This window comes from Zootermopsis nevadensis, unplaced genomic scaffold (genome assembly GCF_977971745.1).
Source record: "Zootermopsis nevadensis isolate Lab colony 2312 unplaced genomic scaffold, Znev_1.0 Znev_ptg000020l, whole genome shotgun sequence".
NCBI classification, from domain to species: Eukaryota; Metazoa; Arthropoda; class Insecta; order Blattodea; family Termopsidae; genus Zootermopsis; species Zootermopsis nevadensis.
The window spans coordinates 17,450,138-17,474,850 of NW_028259152.1; the positions used below are offsets into that span (position 1 = coordinate 17,450,138).

At 37.0% G+C, this 24,713-nt stretch overlaps 2 protein-coding genes across 4 annotated transcripts; one reads left to right on the forward strand and one right to left on the reverse strand.

Moving 5' to 3' along the window:
• The first annotated feature begins 12 nt into the window (after positions 1 to 12).
• On the forward strand, positions 13 to 12,721 carry LOC110834370 (uncharacterized). Of its 2 annotated transcripts, XM_087352030.1 has the most exons (6): positions 13 to 223; positions 760 to 959; positions 3,062 to 3,097; positions 4,621 to 7,538; positions 8,888 to 9,134; positions 10,923 to 12,721. In XM_087352030.1, exons 1-6 carry the CDS (start codon positions 178 to 180, stop codon positions 11,130 to 11,132), a joined length of 3,657 nt encoding a protein of 1,218 aa, XP_087208156.1. In that variant the 5' UTR covers positions 13 to 177; the 3' UTR covers positions 11,133 to 12,721. The 2 variants fall into 2 exon arrangements, with proteins under 2 accessions (XP_087208156.1, XP_087208157.1); XM_087352031.1 differs by lacking the exon at positions 3,062 to 3,097 and having other exon boundaries at positions 14 to 223.
• Positions 2,497 to 24,713, reverse strand: LOC110834343 (TATA binding protein). 2 transcript variants are annotated; one of them, XR_015535980.1, is made up of 8 exons: positions 23,301 to 24,713; positions 20,446 to 20,576; positions 19,006 to 19,249; positions 17,061 to 17,164; positions 15,940 to 16,034; positions 14,479 to 14,551; positions 7,848 to 7,971; positions 2,497 to 4,177 (listed from the first exon to the last, which is right to left on the reverse strand). XR_015535980.1 is itself a non-coding variant. In XM_087352036.1 (6 exons), exons 1-6 carry the CDS (start codon positions 23,532 to 23,534, stop codon positions 14,475 to 14,477), a joined length of 885 nt encoding a protein of 294 aa, XP_087208162.1. In that variant the 5' UTR covers positions 23,535 to 24,713; the 3' UTR covers positions 14,405 to 14,474. The 2 variants fall into 2 exon arrangements, 1 of the variants encoding a protein (XP_087208162.1); XM_087352036.1 differs by lacking the exons at positions 2,497 to 4,177; positions 7,848 to 7,971 and having other exon boundaries at positions 14,405 to 14,551.

The following is a 24,713-nucleotide window of genomic DNA, read 5'->3' on the forward strand; positions in this document are numbered from 1 at the left end:
TGATGTAACTTTTTATTGGTTGTAGGAGCGCAACGAAAGTGTTATTGGTCAAAGTCTTTTGCTAGTATTTTTAAATTTAAACCCCCCCTAACTGAAGCTGACGGTTATTGAATTAGTTTACGCTAGTGTGTTGTCTACTGAAGATATTAGTGAAAGACGGTAGTGAAGTAAGCAATAATGTCGTTCCCTCGTGCTAAAATTCAACGATTTAATGATGCAACAAGTGAGTTATGTTTTTGTTAATGAAGGAATTTAATTTTTTAATTTGGTTCTGTTTCTGAAAGGCAGAATGTCAGATGAATTTAAGAACAAATTAACTGCAGAGTTGAGAGAAAAATATATAAATTACATAGAATTATAATAAAACAGATTTAATGTTGTCACTGTATGTGCCCTTAATTAGCTGGGTTAAAATTTCAAAGTCTATGTTTCTGCCCTTTAGAATTTCACTGCATGCTTAATGTACTTTCATATATTTTAAAGTGTCACCACTGAAGAGGTATGGATCTATTGTTTAAGAAACGACGCAAGTCAGAATTAAACAGTAATTCTCAGTTATTATAAGTACACATAATATTGGTGATGATTCCTTGATGTAATTACTTTAATATAATATTGTTTTATATCAGATATATCTATCAAAACTATGTATTTAGTATATTGTATTGATTTATTATATTTTATTCTACATACTTGGCTTAAGTCTATGAAGGGTCTATGGAATGTAAATAAATTCTGTTCTATTCATTCTACTTGCAGGTTGTGCACCTCCACCAGGAAGGTATGATCCGAAGTTTGAGGCCAAGGTAAAGGGGGCAGTCATTGAAAAGAGTGAGAGATTTGTAGAACCGAAATACCCCTCGGTGAGCACCAGCTCGGCTGAGAGCCCTGCAAACATGTCTTTGACCAGCAGTAGTGGCAAGTCAGCAAATGGCAACTGCTTACCTGTGTTTCGCACTGTAAGTGTTAACTACACACGTCTGTTATTAAAAGTGTCTTCTGTTGCTGTTGTTGTTATTATGAACCTAAAAGTTGAAACTTACTGCAGGTAAATTTATGCTACAGGCCTAGTTTGTGAAAGTGAAATGCTTTAAATATAATAAATTAGAATTTATTTATTTTCCATAGATTCTTCCTAGTACAAGCCAAGGATGTGGAACATGCTATGAATATGATTATGAATACTTAGAACATAAATATTTATAGTATTTTCACTTCATAATGAAGTATGGAATATTTTTTGGTTGTAATCCTTCTAACAGCAGAAAGATTTAAGTTTTATAGAAGAAAACTGTTAGATTAATGGCTGGTGTCAAACCTTGAAATTCAGGTAGAAATCTGTGTACGAGATTAGAGATCTTATCTCTTTGATGTGAATTCTAATTCCCATTAACGTCTATCTTACAAGCAACCCATATGCTGGGCTTTGAACATTTTGCTACTGATGTGTTTTGATCAGCCGAAAACATTTCAGACATTTTCTTTTACATATTCAAATGAAATATGTTGCTCTGACCTCTGACACCTGCTAGTACAAACTGAGTAACTGTTGAAACAAATTTTTAACATTGCTTACTCATTCACATGATTGTCTGCTAAAGGGGTTTATTCCTTATATGAACCAATATGCCCTAGGCTGATTTTACTTTCTCTATTTGAAATTACTCATTGGTGATAAATTGTCTAAGTTCCAATTAAATCTGTATCTGCATGTGGCCACAAAGCAGTAGAATTTGACAGGAATTCTTATCTTCATTGGGACTACTGTCTCGTGGAAAATCATTCATTTTGAAATTGGTTTGGTGAAATGAACCAGACAACTTAAAGTAACACTAGTCTGAATAAGTTTTGGGAAATTTTGTTGATATTTCATCATTACCTCATGAGTTTTTTTTACTTAAGAGAATGAATTATATTTTTTATTTAATTTACCATTGTAGGCAAAAGATTTATATCTGGGAAGGTTCTAGGAATTGTTTTGATCGTGTATATCCTCTTCCTCCATTGGGCTCTTTGTATTCAGTTTTCTACAATTGTTAGAAAATAAGTACTGAATGAGTTTGCTACAAATTTAGGACTATTCATGATAATATTATTTACCTTAATTGGTAGAATTTCTTTTGGCGTAGAATGTTTACGTGTTTCATCTTTTACAATGTAAGATCTTTGCTTGATATTTATTATTTTCTACAACATCGTCAAATGCAGCGTTGGATTTGAATATACTGTAGTGTGTTATTAAGAGTGGCTGTTAACTTCTGCCAAAGTTTTTGATGTGGTGAATCCTTCAACTTTTGAAGACATGTTTCTCTTACTTTGCCTTGGTTGTGTTAGAGAAGGGAACTACTGTAACTACATGGTAGAGATAATATTCAAATGATCAAGAGATTACCTACTGCTATGAAACCTGAAGTTGTGTGTGAGGGTGGGGAGGAAGAGTGTAAATTTTTGCTTTTGAAGACGGTTCGTGTCACATCTGAAGATTACATTTTATGATACACGATAGTAGCAGAATTTATTTATTTTTTCAACAATTGAAACCTTAACCTTATTTGTGATAAGAGAAATCCATATTAGAGAAGTTTCCAAACTGGGTTGACTGATGGGATTGTTTAAACACTCCAAGTGGGCCAATTCCTTGTATTTTCTAAACCCATTGTTACCTTTAATTTCCAAAACCCTGGCTTCATCCTAACTTACTCTATGACCTCACCCCCTTTCTTAACCTGAGGATGGAAGCAGATTCAGCTTCCAAAACGCAGTGTTCTTTTTAGAAACACAGACGATAGTCCAAGAATTTTGTGATCCCAATTATTTTCAGGAAGCCTCCCAGTTTTTGGCCATCAGAATTTGTCAAGCAGTTAAAGTGTTAATGGAAAAGTTAATGTTGTGAATGACTAGCTAGTATGTCTGTGTTCTGATATATATTCAAGAGCTTCTAATTTTACAGTCTTGGATATAAGTCAATATTTGTGTGCACTGATGTAAACTTGGCCAAATGTTTGTTAATTTCTTGAATTCGAGCCAAAATATTGTGATTAAAATTAAAAGTATTTTTCAGGGCCACAGTTGCTGTTGTAGGAGTAAATACATTGCGGTACTGTATATAAGTTTTAAACATTAATGAGCACCTAACAAAGCACTCTTGCCTGGAATGAAAAAAATTACTGCATGAAGAATAAACATTTTCTTCAATAATTTTGGTTTTGATGATTGCAAAGCATGCTGCGAGAAGTTTTAAAACAAAATATAAACTAACATGCAACCAAGGCTCCTTTGAAAAATCTTATCTCAAGAGAGATTGTGCCACAGATCTGCTGATGTTGGGTGGAGAAGTCTCTAACATCAAAAGTTTTGTTTAGCATGTGATCATATATGTATTACAGTTCGTACACCTTGTCTTTGCAATGCCGTTAGGTGGTGTGAAGTTATTCTATGTGTTGTTGAAGGTATAGACTAGTCTGAATCCATGTTACACAGTAAACGTGCAGAGTGGACAAACAATGTTTACAATAATAATTTTTTAAATAATTTATACATGTTGGATTACAGGGCATTATTTTTCCTTTTTCTCCCCAGACTTTAACAAAAATATCTTTTTAGCTTTGTTTAAAGTTGCCATTTTAAAGTTTAATAGTAGTATGCATGATGTGCCTCTCTAAAACTTTGGCTAAATGGCTAGCATGTTTACCGCTGGGAATATTTTCATGCAGTGTATTCGTACTGGAGAAACTATCAATGGCAACTGAACTGAAATATACGTCACAGCTGAATTGAAGTTTCCTGATAGTTTGCATTGCATCAACTAGCATTTGCTGAATTTATCAGTAAATTAAAATGTATGTTGTCTTTATACATAAGAGGATAAAATGTCCACATCTAAAAAAGCAACCATCAACTGAAGTCACCAAGTGACAAGCACTCTCAGTTGCTCAACTGAAGAGTAGGTTATGTCAAAGTTGAGTTGTGATTGAACCAGTGCAGAGCAGTTCTGATGTATGTGCTACAGTTGCACTGAAGTCGAGTTGATTTCCTATTGATACTTGTCTGTAGGTTTTTGTGGTTTGGTGTTAGCCAATGTTCTGGCAAACACTGCAGTTGCTATTTTCAAGGTAGATATGCACAGTAGTCACCAGATGTCTTGTGAGCTTCAGTGAGCAGTGAAGAGAGGCGTGTGCTGAATGTAAATAAACATATCAAATCTAAAACTTCTTGACGATGGTGAAGAGTCAATTGAATAAAAATTTACTTGGATATTATCCATCGTCTAGTAAATATAAAACGTAAAACGACGTTTCGGAGATGGGACTCTATCTCCGTCTTCAGATTCCTACACATACATTAAAAAGAAAAATCAGCTCCTCCAATACTTCCATGCTCTAGTTCCTCATGGTACCAAGATGTAACTTAAAGAGAACAGAGTTATTCGTAGTAAGGATTGAGACGTAATTAGAACAGTCCATCCACAACAGTCATTGTTTTTGAAATGGCTACTGCAGCACCAGGCCACTACAAATCTTTAATTGACCATGCCAAATCTAGTGCAGGCTTTGTATGGTCTTTCTATAATATCTTTTTATGTAAGTTTATAATTTTACTAATGAATAATTTCTTTTGTAGCCACAGCTGCCTAGAAGAATAGTAAAACAAGTGAGTTCAGCTCCTCAGACTAAAATGAAGCTGAAGTTTGAAATGCCGCTGAAGAACGGAGGTCCAATGAAGGAAGTAAATGCAGATTTATACGAAGCTTTGCTTGTAGACCGTGACAACAAAGACGCAACAATCCACGATAATGAAGTTCACATTGACGAGCTCTATGAACGCATTAGAAATCTTGAAAATACATTAAGTCAGTTGCAGGCAGAAAAAGATGAGTCAGGTGAGGTACATAAAATGGGTGAATTGGCTGATCTGAGAAAAGAATTGGAAAAGACTTCTTCTGATCTGCTTGAGGTCCAGGAAAAGTGTTCAGTGTTGGAGGATACAGTTTGCAAGACTAGGACTTTACTAGCAAGTGCTGAACAAGAAAAGCAGAATTTGTTGTTGAAAATTAATCAGGTTAAAGATAATGAGGAGAAGTCAAGATGTAGATATGAAATGGATATCAAAGAGTTGGATTCCCTCTGTAAGAAGCTTGTGGATGATATGGTGGGTGTGAGGGCTGAAGAGGATGAGAAGAAGAAGGAACTGGAAGAACAAGTCAAGAAGCTGAAAGAGGAGCTGTCAAATTTGAGCAATACAAATTCTGATCTTGACAGCAGACTAAACCAGAAGCAGCAGATGATATTAATGCTTCAGAGTGAATTGTCATCTGCTGAACTGGAGCTAGAAGAATGCAAATCTGAGAATGAGAAGATGGTTACTGAGGAGGTTGCTATGACAGAAAAGTATGGGTCTGACATGACGGAAATGAAAGCCCTTATCAAGAAGTTGGAGACGCTTCTTTCTGAGGAACGTGAGATGCGAATGCAAGAAATTCATGCCTTAGAAGAGAACGTGTTGAATAGCTCTCTTGTGCGGGAGAATCTGGAGACCATCATTACTGACAAACAGTCGGCCCTCTCAGCTTTGAATGATAAGTATCTTGCATTGGAAGCTGAAGTTGAGAAATCTTGCATGGAACAGAAGCTTGTGACAGAGGCTCACAGGCTTGAAATGGATGATATATGTCATAAATATGAGAGAGAACTGAATGAGTTGATGGAGAAAGAAAAAGAAGCAGAAAAGAGAATAGAATCTGTAACTGATAAATATAATAAATTGGAAGCTGAGTTTAAGAAATCTTCATTGGAAAAGGAGTTTCTGAGAGAGGTTCATAGGCTTGAAATCAATGACATATATGATAAACATGATGAAGAGGTGAGAGAGTTGAAACAAAGAGGGAAAGAGACAGAAATAAAAATGGTAGACCTGACTAATAAATATTGTGCATTGGAAAGAGAGTTTGGGGAATCTTGCCTGGAGAAGAGTCTTATGACAGAATCTTATAAGCTTGAATTGGATGAAATTAATCGTAAACATGAAGATGAGTTATGTAAGGTTTGGGAACAGGTGAATGATAAGGGGAGAGAACTTGGCAGAATAAAGAATATAATGGAAGGGTCTGTGAAGGAGGCAGAAGAAAAACTGGAAGAAGTGCAAATTGCTGCAGAGAAGAGGATGAGAGAGTTTGAAGTGGAAACTGCAGAGAAGATAAATGACTGTAGGACAAGAGTCGACGTGAAACTGAAAGACGCGGAGCTTCAAATGAACGTATACGCGCAGAAGGCGATGCAAGCGGAGGAGGAGTTGCGACATATGACACACCATCGCGATGAATTGAGAATCTCAAATATGGAGAACCAATTGACAGTTGTTGATATGCAAGACAAAATTGATACTCTTGTTACAGAACTTAACACTGCCAGGGAATCTTACGAAGCAGATTTAAATCAAGCTCGAAATGAACATGAAGTGACAAAAAAACAATGCAAGAAGTTAAAAATAGGAATAAGTAACATCCAGGCCTCCCTGGAAGCTCTCCAGATGAGGCTGCTGGAGAGTGAACATGATGTGGAACAATTAACAAATGCCACTCATCAAGTTCAGGCTCAGAAGGCGGCTCTTGAGGAACAAGTGAACATACTGACTCAGAAACTGGAAGACAGCAGACAGAGCATGAGTCAACTTGAAACAGATACTGTTAAGCAGATAGAAAATACCCACAAAGATCTTCTCTGCAAGTTAGAGGATTTTAAAGAAAAGGCAGATAAAAACATCGCTGCAAAAGAAGAGGAGATTTTAGAATACCGACATAAAACCAAGAAATTATCTGCAAGAATATTTGAACTAACTGAAACATTGTCTGCCATAGAAGAAACAAATACCGTACATGAGCGTGAAATAGAGGCTCTTACCGAGAAGCTAGATCATCAACGGGATTGTGCGAAGATAGCAACACAGCAAATAGCAACTCTGGAAGCTTCGAATGCTATCTATCAGCATCAGGTCCAGGCACTGACTGCAGAATTAGAATATCAGAAGGATTTCTCACAAAAGGCATCTGATCATATTGCAGGACTTGCTACTGCGAAGGCAAATCAAGATAAAGCAATCTGTAATCTTACCTCGGAACTTATGGCTGAAAGAGAGAAGATTTTGAAGTTACATGGTGAGATTGAAGAACCTACAACACTCATGAATTTTAACTCAGAGTCAAGTTCCGATCTTTTGTCAGTATTGAAGGAAAACTTTGAACATTACAAATCAGAATTGATGCATATAATTCAGACACAGATGACTGATATAAAAACAAAAGAATTTGACATAGACCAGAAAAACATTGATATTTGTAGAAAAAAGTGTGAAATCAAAAGCGCTACAGACAGGATTACAGAATTGGTTTCTGAGAATACAAAGAAAGAGGAGAAGATTGCAGATCATAATCAGAAAATCGAAGAATTATGCTCACAATTAAAGGAACTCAAAACATCTCTGCAAGCAGAACTGGATTCAGAATTGATGTTGAAACTAGCAGAGAAGGAAAAAGATTATCAGAGGTAATTATTATTTTTTTATGAAATCTGATTTATTAAACTCGATGTGCAATTCCATCTGTTTTCATGTCTGGCACAAACGTGTACATGAAAAGCAGCACATAATGGGGTAGAGATTCATTAGATAACTGTCATGTTGATGCTTAAGGAAATGGCAGCTTAAGTTTATTCCAAACGCTCGCCGATTGATCGCGTCAAAACATGGGTTCAATTTCCAATTGTTGTCGTGCGGCTAAAGTCATGCGATCGGCCATTATAAACGCGCCTTAAATGAGGCTATTCCTCTTCATCAGGATGAAATGCATTGCTTACCTGACGCTCTTGGTTTGCAGTTGAGGAGCGGAATGGGTTTTTATCTTAGGGTTTTATCCATGGGATTTCTCCCACAATATACCGTGGCCGTGACTGTCACCATTGTGTTTATTCTTGCAGTTATCTGTAATGAACATACATTTACTCAACTAAATTATCTTTCTCCTCATCTCGCCTATACCACGGTGGATTTATTTAAGTGTGCATCATATTTTTTAATAATTTTATTTTTACAAATTTTGTTATACTGAGTTTTTTCATACTGGGATAGAATTTTATTGCTTTAAAGTATAATTCCTTTACAGTTGTATTTGTTAAAGTGGGACATATTTACATAACGTAGTAAATTGGTGGGGGGTCCAGAAAATAATTTCTTTTTACAGAATCTTTCCTTACTCTGGCGTTAGTTAAAACACTTCACTGCTTTAATAAACCACACAGTGAGAAACCACAGAGAACCTTAAATCCTACGTAAACTGTAAAATGTCCATTATACATCACCGAACTTGTTTTTTTTTTTTTGCAGTTTAACTTTTTGTGAGCCTGAGTAAAATTAAATGTTCCATTCTGTGCTTAATATATGAAAATCTGTTTGATGTTCGCTTTTACGTATGTTAGGTTGCGCTTAGAGGTCTAGACATTCTCAGTAATGGAGCTGAATGCCAAAATGTTCTGTTATGCAAGTGATGCTACCATTAGTCAGCATTTAGAATTTTAATCTTAAGTGACATTATTCAACATTGCTAATATTTTTATTGCTGTTTTAAGTTGAAAGGGATGTGAAAGGAATATAGGAGAAGATGGATGTCAATAAAGGTACAGAAGTGATGAAGGAAAAGGTAGAAAGACATGGTATGTGAGGGATGAAGCTTTGAAAATCATTCTTCATTAAATTTCAACACACCTTTTTCACTAGTGTAATATATAAAGAGTATGCAAATTGAATTGTCTGGTAGCACCAGGTGTCATTAAATTCATGTGGTGAGGCAAAGGTTTAAACTAATTAGCAGCATTGAACATGAAATTAGTTTATCTTTCAGTTTACTCAATAAAGCAAAAGATTGGGAAAAATGCTACAAGGAAATGGAGCTGCTCATCGGTCCATTCAGAGAGCAGCTGGAAGCATTTGATGCTGAACGGCAGGCGTTAGAACTACAAAAGGAAGTTGCAGAGAGTGAAATGAGAGAGCTGGGTCTCCGTTATGCAGAGATTCTTGGACATCAGAACCACAAGCAGAAGATAAAACATATGATCAAACTGAAGGATGAGATAAATGAATTGAAGAAGGTGGGATCATGTTGCATTGCTATAATTGTATATATAGTTTCTTGCATGGCCAACATGTAGCCATTATGTGAAAAAGGTGTTTGTAAAATGGTCACAAAGTGTAATCGCTTGTCCTTGTCATTATGCTGTCTGCTCCTTCCTTGGTGTTTTAAGACAGCACAACAATGATTCATTCATGTGTGTTGAGATACCTAGGACTCCATTTTATTCTCTCACCTTGGCAAGCCTTCGTAACTAAGCTTTTGTACGCTGGACTCGAAACTTATGCTGACCGTAACAATGCTTCATAACTATTTCTGACATGTATTGTAAATAATTCAATTGCATGTTTCACGCTCAAATACTTCAGTACATGCTATATTTGATGATTTATGAAACTGGTGTCATGGAAAATATATTTGTTTACTTGCCATATTCAAAATGAAGTTTCTGTGAAAAACTATGGGGCTAATTCGGAACAAAAGACAGCATCCCCTTTGTCTTCTCGTCCCTCCAAAATTAAAATTTATCACGTGTTTATTAATTCAATGGTCATGCGTGTTGTATGTCTACAGATCATAAGGTGTATAGCAACAACAGAATGATTACTGTCAAGTACAATGTCTTACTGTTTGTTTCTAACTAACTAACTAGATGGCTTACCGAACCCGAAGGTTCATCACCGAATTAACCAAAGCCCTCCACCGGACCCTGTCCTGGGCCAACAAAATCCAGTCTCCTTCGACTTCTATCAACCATAGATCCCGCCTGAGATTATCCTCCCATCTACGTCTAGGTCTCCCCAGCGGTCTCTTTCCCTCAGGCTTCCCAACCAGTACCCGGTGCACACCTCTTGTCCCATCCATGCGCGCTACATGCCCCACCCATCTCATTCTTCTCGACTTAATCACCCTGACAATACTGGGGGAGGTTCGTCATTATGCAGTTTTCTCCATGCCCCATCGTCTTCCCTCTTAGGCCCAAATATCCTCCTCAAACACCTGCAATCTGTGTTCCTCCCTCTGAGTGAGAGACCATGTTTCGCACCCATACAAAACAACAGGCAATATTATTGTTTTGTATACTTTAATTTTCAGGTATTGTTTGTTTCAGGGTTTATATTTGCTACTTTTCCTTTCAGACTCTGGCGAAGAATGTTTTTTTTTTGGTCATTCAATTGTGATGATGGCATTTGTGAATTATACAGGGAATTATGCTTTCAATTTCATGACAAAATTGAGGCTGCATGCATTGTGTGATGAGATACTGTAAACAAAGATTTTTCATGTTTGCACAAGCTATTTAGTAGCAATGACAGCATTGTATACTACACTAGAGGATATTTACATTATTTGGACATAACACTGAACACTGTTTAAAGTGATGTGAACACTGAAGTATCTTATATTAGTGGGAACAAACAAAAATACTGTGTAAGGTGTGCCTAATTTTTATCCATCTTTCCCAAGTGAATGCTTTAAACCAGTGGTATTCAACCTGGGGTACGCGAAGACATCTTAGGGGGTACATGAAATTTAAAAAAAAAAATTATTTTATGATAAACACTGAATAATCAGTAATGTAATTTATTTAATTTATTTTAGATGTAGATTATATACTAAGTATAACTTGAATTATACACCAACAACTTTGGGGGTACAAAGTTGAAGAGAAATTATATCTGGGGGTACGCAAACAAAAAGGTTGAAATCCACTGCTTTAAACCACCATGCAGTCTCTATACTTGTTAAGCACAGGTGTTTGAGGTACATTTTAGAATCTGCTGACAAGTGTGAATTTTCTGCTTAGGAAAATGATAAACTGGATAGTCAGGTGCGGACCCAGAAGAGACTCATTGATAAGCTGAAAGACGAGCCGCGGTCTACTTCGGTTCGCAAGACTGTTCTTCAGCAGCACAATCAGTCCAGCACAAGGGGCAAGGAAAATGTTGATCATAGTCCCATTAGGAAGTCCCCTGTTAGCAGCCCAAAGGTGAAGGCACTTCAGAAATATCGTTAAGGTTCTGAAACAGCAACTTTCATTTGTCAGTATGATTTCGTTACAGATCTTTTAATTCAAATGTTTCTTAATTTTTTTTTTGCATGATTAGTTTCCCTGAATCAAAACCACAGACTGGAAAGCTAACTCCATCAGTACGTCTCATAAATATGTTACATCAATCTGAAGCATTAAATAACTGTATAAGTTACCAAAGAAATTAAATCTCCAACCAAGGGCTGCACATCATCCAGAATTTCAGATGTGTTGTAGTTCATAATTAAATATAATGTCCTGGTCTAACCCACGGACTCTGACAATTTGACAGTTCTGAAGAATGTTTTAATATTTTGTTCATGTGACTCTCCAAGTATAGACAAGTTCCATATTTTTGCTAAAGGAGATTTACCCATGTCAAATTATGGTGAAATTTGTCCAGTGTTTGAGCTCATTAAATAAGCATTATACACAATTTGTCACAGTGTTATAAATAAGGTCAATTTAAATTGAAGTGCGTGTTATTTTTGAGTATGTTCAGAATTTTATCCTTGCATATGTATCAATTTGTGCCGTGTCTTCATAATATAATGCATGTGCACGGCACTAGGAGAACAGGCCCATCACAAAGGCCATTATGCTCATCCTCCAGATTAAATCAAGAAATCGTAGCGGGGCTGCAGTTTTCACATTTTTCATCGTTCCTTGGTAATTGTTTACGCATTATTTTCAATGACTGTGTTTCAAGTCAGGGCTGTTATAGTGCGACTTATATTCAGGCAAGGTTGCTTACGTAAATTAAGATACAAAAATTTAAATTGAGATATTTACACCCATAAAGGTATATAAAATCTTGTAAACAGTTTTGTTTGTGTGCATGATTTTATATATCAGTACAATGCACAGTGTGCGAGGTTTTAAGACCATAAAGGTATCTTTATTGCAGTGCACCATATACTTGCTTGCACTTGCTTTGAAGCAGTATCAGCTCAATTTTTATATTTTTTATGATCCCATTCTAAATGGCTTCACTATTTAAACTTGCTTTTATATCCTTCTGACAGTGATTTTAAGAATTATTCTTCTGTAATAAAGATTTGGTTCACATTTTACGAATAATTTTTGTCTAGGTTTTACAGTGGTTTATTCATAACTTGATGATATGCATTCCTTCATCGAATTATTGGTAATTCATTTGAAGTTGTATCATCTTAAGTGGTACTAGTTTTTTTATTCTGTCATTCAAAATGTTTTACCACGAAGATGATAATTGCTCAATATTGTAGAAACCTGTAGTAATAGTTATAAGAACTGTTCTCTTGTAGTACAAAAACAATATTTTTTTTTTCAAATTGTGTAATGTCTGTGTGTAAGTTTTATTGAGGCATGCCAACATTATATTTCTATAAAGTGTTAGATACTTAGTATTTATTTTATTCATGCTTAACTATCACCTGTACATTGCAGCTTACACCTTATACAGCTGATCATGTGTCACTCTAGCCTGCAACGCAAATTCTGTGCAAATATCAATTGTATACTTAGAACCCAGCAATACTGAACTGAGCGAGCGGGTTTGTACTTTCCTTCCGAATAAATGCGCCAATAATCTAGTTTTCTTTTTGTGAACTGGAATTATCAGTGACCATCTCACTCGCCCACATCAGCACAGATGAATGACAATCAGTAGTTACTACTTTTATAACAGGAGTTAGCAGTATTGTTCTTCATTAGACCATTTATGGCAAAACACATGAACACAGCGTGATGGAGCACCACTGCACATCAGAATCATGGAACTTCCCAAATTTTAATGTACTCACAATGGCGGAAAACACGCAGTGGTCTAATTTCACGGCCACCACAGTCTCAGACGCCATTCTCATTTAATTTTATAAATTAGAATTCTGCAGAAGATCACAAAATGCCTGTCAGCAGGTCAGGAACATGTCTGATATTTATATACGCAGCCAGTATTACGTACATCGAGTTCAATGCTTGTGTAGAATGTCATGAAAATTAGTTCAAATATCTTTTGTTATGTCCAATAATTTGATACGCATAATACTTGATTGCCACTGTTGTCCACATTTTATATTCAAAGGGCCGTATGCCATTCGGAAGCATGCTGCCCTCCTCGTATACAGGAACATTTTATTTCAGTGTTAAGCCATAGAATTCACACTCTCATTTTGTAAACTTCTTACTAAAATATCCTGTATATTAGTGATGATGACGATAACTAAAATAACTGACTGATCTTACGAGGTGCGATCGGAAAGTTTCCAGACTGCGCCTATAAAAACCCGTACACTTATCTCAGGTATTAAATTCATCCATCTCCCTCAAAGTAGTTCCCCTGGGAGTGAACACAACGATCGCAGCGCCGCTGCCAAGCCTGGAAGCATCTCTGGAAATCTTTCTTTGTCAGCCTGTCAAGCACCATCTGCGATTCTGCCTGAATCTCTTCTATCGTCTCAAATCTCCTTCCCTTTAGCTGAATTTTCATCTTTGGGAAGAGGAAGAAGTCACACGGCGAATAAGGAGGGTGCGGGATGACGGCCATGGTGTTTGAGGCCAAAAACTGCCGAACTTTGAGGGCGGTGTGCGCTGGCGCGTTGTCATGATGCGTCGCATGTGGAGTTCTTCCTTTAGAATCAGCTGACAGGTCCCATAGCCTATCCCAACAATGTTGCACAAGTCGTTGATGGTACGACGTCGATCTTCGTAACATTTTCGGGCGTTGTGCTCGAAGATGGTCGTCCAGAACGCTCGTCATCATCGACAGAGGTTCGGCCATTTTTAAAACGTGAATGCCACACAAAAGTTTGTGCACGACCCATTGCGGACTCCCCAAATGCTTGCTTTAGCATTTCATAGGTTTCCGTAGCCGTTTTGGCGAGTCTTTGGCAAAATTTGATTTGTTCATGAAAATCCGCCATTCCGAAATCGCAGGAGGGTCGGTGTAATGCACTACCAAAACGCCCGTAACTAAGAAACAAATGCTAATTCGATGATGCCGGCTGGCACACTGATTCACTATGAATGTAGGCCGCACCCACCAACGGCAGAAGCTCGTACTACATCCGGTTCGCCCTCTACTGACACAGTCTGGAAACTTTCTGATCGCACCTCGTATTTTATGCATATTACTATATTTGAATTGTCAGTAGGAAAACTCTTCTCCTGTGGTCTCACTAAAGTGAATAGGAAACATCAGCCAGTTGTAATGCATTCCAGAAGAAATCAATCTTTACAAATTTTGAAATAACCAATAATAATGAATATCTCTGTGGTTTCAGCACAAACTGTCTTTTATATAACGGTTTTCTAGCAAGATACAAAACACGAATAAAACGGCAGAACTCACTGCTTCTTGAAGCTCTTCAAGATTGGGTATATATTATCAAAAGCTTCATAAATTTCTTGTCTTACTTTGGCTCCTGAAATTGAAATGTAAAACGTTAATATGTATGCATAAAAATGCCAACTTACAAAGAAAAATTACATGTGAATAAGCTGATTCTAGCAGTGCATTGCATTTACACATTACTTATATTCAAAATGCAACTAAAACCTTTATGTATTACAGACCTGAGCAAAGTATTTCATAGCCCCCCTGGTTGCATAAGATAAAGTATCATCAACTCTGATGTCACATTTTACTAATGACTATTTACAAAGCATCAGTAACAGCAAAGGCCCTTGATACACTCTATTTCAGCATTTACCTTCGCACACTCGAGCACAACAGTTCTTGCAATCCGTGTGAACGTAAAATGGCAGACACAAATTATAAGATTAAATACACAAACACATACACAATATCTGTAAATGCAGAATCCAAAACACTCTACACAGTATCAATCAAACTGAATTCAAGAACAACTTTACAAATATGCATCCGTCACAAAAACTAAAATTATTCACAGAACGCGATGTAAAAATATCCTTCAGAACCAAATCTTTGGGAGTCTGAAACGAATGACAACAGATCTTTACAGAAAAGTAAGTGAAAGTGCCTTGATTGTGAACGGGACAAAAAGGTTGCACTTTTTATACTAGATCTGTAGTTTACGGCATGTGTCGTATTAGCACATGAGCCGGGATAGCTCAGTCAGTATAGCGACTAGCTACGGGCTGGATGACCGGGGTTCGATCGCCGACAGGGGCGGAGGATTTTTCCTCTAGCCTCTGCGTCCAGACCGGCTCTGGGGCCAACCCAGTCTCTTCTACAGTGGGTACCGGGGTCCTTTCCCGGGGGTTAACCCGGCCGGGGCGTGATGCTGACCGTGCCGGGGTCAAGAAAGAGGGGAGCTATACCTCCACTCACCCCAAGCGCCTGTACGGCACGTAGCGGGACAAACTTTACTTTACGTTGTATTAGCACAGTAGCTAGTAGATTGCTGTTGGTTTTTGTATTATTTATGGAATAATGGTTTGGTGATCAAAATGTGGACACCTCCCAATAGTTTCATGTTTCTATCAATTGTCAGGCTTGAGTACTCGGGAATTTGGATTTGCCTGGAGCTGGCAGTGTGTTGTAGATGGTGGACGCGTATTTGTGCACAGGCACTTTGACTCTGGTTAACAAAACAACGTATGCTGTAGCTGAGTTACAAGGCCATTCACTACTAAGGGCTGCATCTGGTGATGACAATGTAAGGCAAAAACACGAATATAATTAAAATAAAATGAAGGCTCTGTTGACGGTAATATTTCCTATATTTCGTCGACTGTTATGTACCGATTAACTCGAAGTAAAACTGCAAGGCTGTGCAGGATATAATTATTGTGAATAGACAAATAATAAAATAATTATGCAACATACCTGTTAGCACAACTTTTCCTGATACAAATATCAACAACACAATTCTTGGCTTAACCATCCGATATATTAAACCGGGAAACAGTTCTGGTTCATAGCTGAAAAAAAGTAGTTGAATTTTAATTGCACTACTTGTTTCTAAATATCATGTCATAAGAAAAGGAAGCTTCAGAACATCCAAATGAGTCAATAAAATCCAATCTATGTAGATCAAAAAAGTTATGGAAGGTAGTACGCTGTTTCATCAGCGCATTTCACCGCTAAAACCCTAAAACAGATGAAACAAAAAAGAAATGAAGACTAAGAAAAACACAGATGTGGACCACGTGACTTGCTACCTCCCTAAAACTAACTTGCGTACAGAATCAGGAGGTCAACCAGCAGAGCAATCGCTTTATACCTGGTGCCATAAATTTTCTTCCTTAACTGAAATCTTGTATAATGAATATACAATAATACATGGCAGGTTTGTCACATAAAAATTAGTAGACATTTTTACATCTGCATTAAAAGGATTTTGCAATGACACCCTTGTTATGAAAAGATTCTTAGAACACATTTCTATAATAATAACAATTACCTAACACTCTTCATACAAATATATCGCAGTTGTCTGTCTTTATGGCAAAGAATTTACAAGATAAAAATATAAAAGAAAATTAATATAATCCATAAGGGCTAAATTATGGATGCCATAAAGTTTTGTGCGATGCATAAAGTTTCAAGCAGGTCAGGTGGCTCCATTCCTGTGTGTTGAATGACGCAAAAGTGCCTATTATCATAACTACTCACAGAAACAAGTCCTGTGTTCAAATTCAAGTAGACATCTTACGAACAGTGTGAATAAACAACGGATGTGTAGTAACTGTGAGTCTGTGCTTTGCTCACAACAGTACGTTGCAACAATTGTTTTGCGTTCAGCCGCATGGCTTGAAAGTACACTTTATATTTCATTACTCCAAGGAGATGAGATCAAGAATCGGCTTTTTTTTACGTATTCGCCGCTGCTTTGCTGGCAGCCATTATAAATTCAAGCCACCTGAGGTTTGAACATAGGCCCATCTGTATGGTTCATTTAACTGTGCACACAAACAACAACAATAAAGAATGCAGCATCTCTGTACCTGCTAAACTGTCCATGCGTAAGAACAAGACCTTCCAGTCGAATAGGAAACTTCACATCACAACTTCCAACCATATTCTGGATTTTGAAGTCGAGGAATTTTGCCTAGGAGAAAAAGATAACACATGTAAGTACTATGTTTTACAGTTGTGTAACCACAGGATGGAAACATTTAACAACACAAGTAATAATTGTACTTCAGTATAAATAAAGTATAAATCCTGAAAATCCAGAAAGAGCGAGGGTGTAAAAATATACTCTGGTCGAGTACACGTAGTTTCCAACTGTGTTCTCTGCTATTTTGCATACCTCACTGACTCCGTCTTTAATTCGCCGCAGACGCAAATCCTATCACACTACAGGCATAACACTTCACAGTATCAGAGATAATTTTTCATTGTACAGCGTCCTAAACGTCATTTATCATCATAGGATACCGTAAGATCTGTTCAATACATTCAAAACATGTCTGGTTATAATAATGCATGTTCTCCAATGTTGATCAGAGCAGACAGACGTCGACGCTAGCATGTACATCAATCTTTTCCGAGTACAGTCATATCTTTGAAGACATCCACAAAAAAAATAAGTCCAGCCATTGGAATGAGATCTGGAGACCAAGGTCCCCGTTCCCCTGGTTCTCTTCTCTCGGTCTAGTGTTTGATAGGTTGTGGGGCACCGTACCTCTCTTCCTGTTATGCGGATTTCATGCACAAACTCATTACCCAACATGTTCAGGTAATATTCTAGAGCAACTGTTTATTAAAAGAGGAATGAGCCCCAAAGGCTTCCTCCAACACTGCAGCGCATATGCCCTCAGAAGTATTTGGTCTACAACTTCTGGGTCATCTCTAACACTGAATTTCTCTTTGAACTTCTACAACAGATGAATGCATCACTTACACAGGAGGATGATTTACTGAATGTATCAGAACGTCTTCACCATCCAAATCACAAAACATACGACACAGCACAACCATGCAATAGTTATCAACATGGACTAAGGTATGTAACTTTTTGGACATTCATTACTTCATTAAATATTAACCACATTTAATAAATTCCAAATAAAATTTATAGATATTAATAAAGTTCATATTTTATTGCCAGGTATCAGTATTTTGTCCCGTGAGCTGTTTGCGAGAAACTCATAAATGTTCAATTTGTAGTTATTATAAAGCAGCGGTTATAATGCAAGAACACAAAGTAAAATAAATTCTGACCAACAACTTTCAGTGTAGACCACCAATACTAAAGTCGATAAAAACTGAATTAGTAAAACTGGAGATCAGAAAAGCAGATGGACAGATCTGAGCTCCCCATCACTCACTCATTTTATACATTTGTGCAAATAACACATAATAAAAACTCCAACAAACCCAATTCAGGATTTGGCATCCACTCTATCTCAAAAACAGCCTTAACGCAAGACTACCAAAATATAAGCATACTATAACCATTTCATAATCTGATGCCAAATATCATATCTAGCATAAATATCTACTTCTGTATAACACATATTTTGTGACTGTAAGGTACACCAGGCGACTTGCAGTGGTTCAGAACCGACGTTAATCTTTATCATACGGAGATTTCAAAGCATGCATTATAGGGCTGCTGGCCACATTTTAACTCTGAGGGAGTTTAATGATACTAATGCAATACACAACCTGCTCAACTGCACACATAAGCAATGATGCACAGCCAATTAAGGTCAACCTGTAGGTCTTCCTTGCTGACCACACCTTCATTATTACCCTAACCCACCCAATGGCTGCTCCCATTTAAAGTCTGGATGGCCAAAGAATACATGGGACCTTAAGCCACAACATATACACTTCAACGTAACACATTTTCAAGTCCATAATAATATATTTAAGAAAAACTGCATCTGGGTAATTACATTTGTATATTAATCTTCTATCTAAAGTTCAATTCTAACTAACCGGAAACCCAAGTTTCTGAATAATTCGAGCGTATTTCCTTGCGGCAAGTCGCGAATCTTCTTCACTTTTAGCCCCTGTGCACACCATTTTCCCGGAACTGAATATGAGTGCCGTGGTCCGAGGTTCACGTATCCTCATGATGACAGCAGCGAAACGTTTGGGATTGTATTCGGCATTACGAGCATGAAGAGCAATCTTTTTCAGATCCAGTTTACAGCCCAAGTTAACAGTTGAAACGATGTTCCTAAAACAAACATATTGCATCTGCCAACAGTCAGTTCTATTATAACACACTGTCATCATTTAATTTGGATATAATGCAATGGAAGTATGGAACACTTTTCCTAATGTGAATATGTTTCTGATATAAATGAGCACATCACAACTCGGTACAAAGCACTCTTCAGACATGGTGTAGCAAAAAGCACTTAAGCAATTTATTTATATTAAATAAAGTATGTTTATAATATAATTTCTTTATAGCACAGGATTTTCAAAACTGCAACTATTGTGTTACAGCAGAAATAAATATTCTATATAAAAGCTGGGACTAAGGATTGCACCTCTGAAAGAAATATTTGCTATGCAATGCTTTACATGGTAACACTCCCACTCAACATGGGTGACGTGCATGGCACTGAAATGTAAAATCTGTGCCACTGTTATTGTGGTTGTTTGTCAGACTCTGTTTCATCCATGAAGAGTGCCCAAGAGAATATCTTTGCTTTCAACAAAATTAACGAGTCCCGACACCATTAGTAGTACAGATCTGTTTCTTTATGATGGACCTTCGCCAGTGCAAGAGGTGAACAAAATGTCCATACACACACACACAAAATGTATCTTTCTTCATTCTCATTAAATTCATTTTTTGAATTAAATGACCAGGCATCTATGGCTGATACAGCTTAAGAATAATGTCTTACAATTAATTTTCATTCTTAAGTACAAAAAGAATAAAAAAAACTTAAAGCAGATGAAATATGGTACTAGGTCTGAAGCTTTTTATAAAGAATCAGACTTTTTTTCTTCTTCAAATTTATAGTTTAGGAGTAAATATGAATCTCCAGCAGAAGAAAACTCTGCAGTATTAATCTTTCAGAAGTGTGACAGGGTTAGTTACTTTCCTTCCTGAAAACTGCCCTGAGTTTGATATTTGATTCCACACTTTCACTATATTTCTTTTGGTTAACAGGAATATACATTCATAATATATGATAATTAATAACAGCTATAAAATGAAAGATACCTAGGGGTTCTCTGGTCTGTGTCAAAATGGAGGGCCATGGTCACTGCTTGGAAGAACCAAACTTCAACCTGTAATTTTTAGAGGTGGTTACTGAAATTATAATAAATTTGTACAGGCCTGCCAATTCTCACATATCACTCTACGGAAGCTGGCACAGCTGAGATACATCAAGGATTTGGCCCAGAACTTACTGAAGCTGTGGAACAATGCCAGGATCGGCTGACGAAGGTGTCATGGGTGTCATTGGGCCCGGTGTCGCTGGTCCCATATTGGATGGTGTTGACATTTGGTTTGGAGTTATCATTGGAGACATTAAGTTTTGCTAAAACATAAAAGCAGTATGTATCAACAATAAGATACTGTACAGCCTGTAACAACAATCTGCAACCAACCAGCATATTAGGAAAGATTGTGTGTAAAATAAGAACAATTTTCGAAATAATATGCATAAACAGCAATTCCAATCTCTGTAGGTTGATTGTTTCACATCATCCACTGGATAGCTATGTACTTAGTTTCTATTATAACATACAACTACAACTGAATTTTGGCCACTAGATTAGATACGTTAATATTGTCCTTCCATCACGCAACACGAAATGTACCCCTGACATGTTTCAAATTGGACCCAGAATTCTGATCATAGCATGTCAATACACAATCTTACTCATTCCATATTAGGCATTTTTATTGAGGTACTCTCCTCCTTCATGTGCACAATCATCACATCCCATAGAATTACTTGGAAAATGACTCTAACTCCCTGCTAGCAGAACCCACAGGTTCAACGTCGACAACATAACAGCCCACTACCGGCCACAATCTTGAGCCAACGCCATCCATTTCTCATCCTCACAGCCCACCTCCCTAAGGTCAATCTTAATGTTATCCTCCCATCTCCTCCTTCCTGATCCACATAATTATTTACAATACAAAATAAAAATATCAGGTCAAATTTGAACTGCTCCTATAGTTTATTTATAATTTAACAATGCTTTTCCAGTAGCTCAGACCATTTAGCATCGAAGGAGAGGATGACGGTAAATAATAAATTTGGAAAGGATGTGGTAAGATGTGGTCATCACCTAGTTTAAGAAACTATCCCAGACTTTGCCAGGAGGGACTGAGAAAAACCAAGGAACCCCCCACCAGCAGGGTAGCCAGTCCCCTGTAGTTACATGCATTGCAACTCTATACAGCAAGTGGGCATGACCTACATGACACGATGACAGCAGGAATTCAAGCAGGTATTTAAATTGTGTTCACATAACAGATGTTATGATATAAGCCAGATTCTTAAAACATAAGAGTTTTATGCACATACTGCAAGATATAACATGTAAAAACAGGCTATTAATTAGTGAGATAAGTGCAAAAGTAATGTGAGCCTTAAAAATTAAAGTAAATGAAACTAAAAAACTGTAATACTGAAAAGAAAGTAAAGAACTATATGAAACATAAACTCACGCATGACTACAGTGCCACATGAAGTTTCGTGAAAACCTGTCAAAGGACTCAATTGGGCACTTAAAATGAATTAAACTGATTGATCACAATATTCATAAAAGTGTTGTGTAACAGGTTTCATAAAAATCTGTACTAGCATTCATGATTCGTATTCAGGAGGCTCCTGGATCAAATCATTGTATTTTTTCAGTTCCTTTAGACAAATGTTGCAATAGTACCTTAAATCAGGCCACGAACCCTTCTTTACACATATTTTTAATTCATTAATGAACCTTAATTTCTGTGTTAACTAACTGTATTGATTGGACTAAAAGAAAGGTCATTATATGCAGATACTATGAAATAATAAATTCTCCAGTACAAAGTACAAAAATAACAAAAAACACAACACAATATAAAAAGGGATATAAACAAACTACATTTTTTTGTGTGTGAAGTTAGGAAAACAGAGAACCAGACCAAGAGCTTAGAACAGTGTACTGCAATACAGAAGAGAACATTTATACACAGATAATCATCAAGTACACTACAACCCAGATCAAGTATTGGCTTCCTTTTTTTTATTTTGCGGTTTCCTAACATTGTTTCTTTTATAGGGATAGGTTGTCAGCCTGTCACTCAACCCCCAACCTGGAGGACCAGTCCCCTGAATTTATATCCCCGGCTGGGTAGACCGGATATACCACCAGACACTGGGTAGCTTAGGAGTTTCGGGAATGTCACTTCCTGTGCTCAATATGTGAGCCCCTGAGGGTGTACGCAGACATCCAGGACTGTAATCTGTGGAGCATCAGGCATTAATGATGTAACAGAATGAAATGTATCCATCTTGTCTTGTGAACCCACTGTATAATCATTGATTATATCACAATATCAACAGAAGGCAAGTACACAGTTTCTGATCTGGACTGGATATATAACTTTGTCGAGGAAATCAATAAATATAAAGATGAGCAGAAATAATTCTGTTACAATAAAAATGGTCATGACATAACATATAAAAAATGTTTATATTAAACATCAATAAAACTGAAACAAAATAAATAAATTTCTGATAACTATGAAGGATCATAGGAAAACAAAAAAAGGTTTTAGAATTTTAATAATTGTAAAAATCATTAATTATAATTATAAAAAGTGTTTACATACGTAAAGTTTCTTTTAATATTGTTAAAAATGTTGGGAGGATACTAACCTCATATATTAAAATAGATAAAATATTCAGTTCAATATGCAATTATTTTTGTACTGTGTGTGTTAACCATTAGATGATGGCCAATTTAAACCAAAACATTCAAGGAAATTTATTTATAACAGACAGACAAGGTGTCTGTGTGACAGAACAAATAAATGATTTTGTGCATAAATACACAGGATACAACATCATAAGACCCTCACAGTCAGTTGAGGTGTATTCAGCTCCTTGAAAAAGTGGAATTTTGTTGAAGTTCAGAAAATGGCAAGTGTGGCCAAGAACCTTCCTTCTATGTTAACTTTACTTCCTTAAGATCTATATAATCCTCAGCAACTGCGGAATAGGATGTCATAAGACTACAAAATCAGTACTATATTAGCTTACTGGTGTCTGAGGCTGCATTAAACTCTGTGGCGTAAATCCTGAAGGGGCATAAGTATGCATTGTTTTCTGTGGTGTTGACAAAACAGGCATCTGTTGTAATGATGTAGGTGGTGGCACAGTTTGTTGTTGCTGCTGTTGAGCATGAGGAAGAATTTGTTGATCTTCCTCTGGTTGATGAAGAGGTGTTCCTATACTAGGTATACTAAATCCTGGACTTGGAAGCATTTGATCCATCTTGAGCAGTTGTATTTATCAGTATTTTATAACAAAAACTTATATTTAAAATTAAATTTTCATTCCAAAAACTTTATATTTTATGTGTCCAATTACACTGTACCACTTCAAGTAACGACGACTTCGTTCAACTTTAAAACAGGCAACAAAACACAACCACTCGCGGCCATATTTATACTGTCTTCAAGTGGCGCCATCCCAAAGAGATAAAAACAAAAGGTAGAAACCAAAGATAATTTACGTAGGAGGAAGAGTTTTTAGTGTAGGGGGGAATGACTTCATACGACAATTGCAACGTTTGTAGTAACATCTTACCATCAGAGAAATGTGCTACAAGCATATAATTCAACTAAATTGTATCTCTGTCGGTAGAGGTTGCATACGGCCGATAGAAAATGGCAAAACTGTTACGGGAATAGATTTATCTGCAGGCCACTTTAGCGACCCGTTCATTTAACCAGATGTTTTGTTGTTATTATGTAGGGTTGATAAAGAATATTTGACTTTTAAATTCAAAATTAAGTGACAACGGTGATCGCGCGGTAGAAGATGTGGACCTTGATCGCTTGAATACTGGTATCGTTGATCGGAAAAGACATGAATGTGCGGTTTATGTGTATGTTGTGCTTTTTTGATAGGTATATGTTTTGTGTCGGGGCCCATTACCCGTCCAAGGAGTCTACCAATGTCGAAACAGGTTCGTTATTTCAAAAATACAGGTGGATCTCTTCCCGTTTGACCGAGAAGCGACGACTGCACGGTCGGGCTCCGACCTGCCACGTCTGTCGGTGAAGGTGGCCGAAGCTCGACGGTAAACGATCGTAGCGAAAATAACGTTCAGGAAGAATGCACTGTGTAGGTGTGGGACACGTTAGTGTTTAACTCACTTCCGGAAATTGTTTAAATTTCGTAACGGATAGGTAAATGGCAAAATCCAAATACAGATCTCTGCAACTGCCTCCATCTGAAAGTTGATCCTTATTAGCAGGGAGCTAGTGGTTCTAGCAAACCTGTGGACAAAGGTGACTTATAATATGTGCTCTTCAAGGAGGTGGAGTTCATTAAATTGAATTATTCCAGTACACAGCCTCCATCCTAAAGTTGATTCCTCTTAGCAGGGAACCAGTAGTTCTGGCATACCACCGCAGGGAGCTGACAGTATCGGCCAACACAGGAAAT

Coding starts and splice junctions, on each gene's coding strand:
- LOC110834370 (XM_087352030.1), top strand. CDS start 178: ATGTCGTTCCCTCGTGCTAAAATTCAACGATTTAATGATGCAACAA. Junction 960..3,061: donor GCTTACCTGTGTTTCGCACT/GTAAGTGTTAAC, acceptor AGTATTTTTCAG/GGCCACAGTTGCTGTTGTAG. Junction 9,135..10,922: donor AGATAAATGAATTGAAGAAG/GTGGGATCATGT, acceptor TTTTCTGCTTAG/GAAAATGATAAACTGGATAG.
- LOC110834343 (XM_087352036.1), bottom strand. CDS start 23,534: ATGGATCAAATGCTTCCAAGTCCAGGATTTAGTATACCTAGTATAGGA. Junction 19,250..20,445: donor GGCATTGTTCCACAGCTTCA/GTAAGTTCTGGG, acceptor TGTTTGTTTTAG/GAACATCGTTTCAACTGTTA. Junction 14,552..15,939: donor AGGAAAAGTTGTGCTAACAG/GTATGTTGCATA, acceptor TTTCAATTTCAG/GAGCCAAAGTAAGACAAGAA.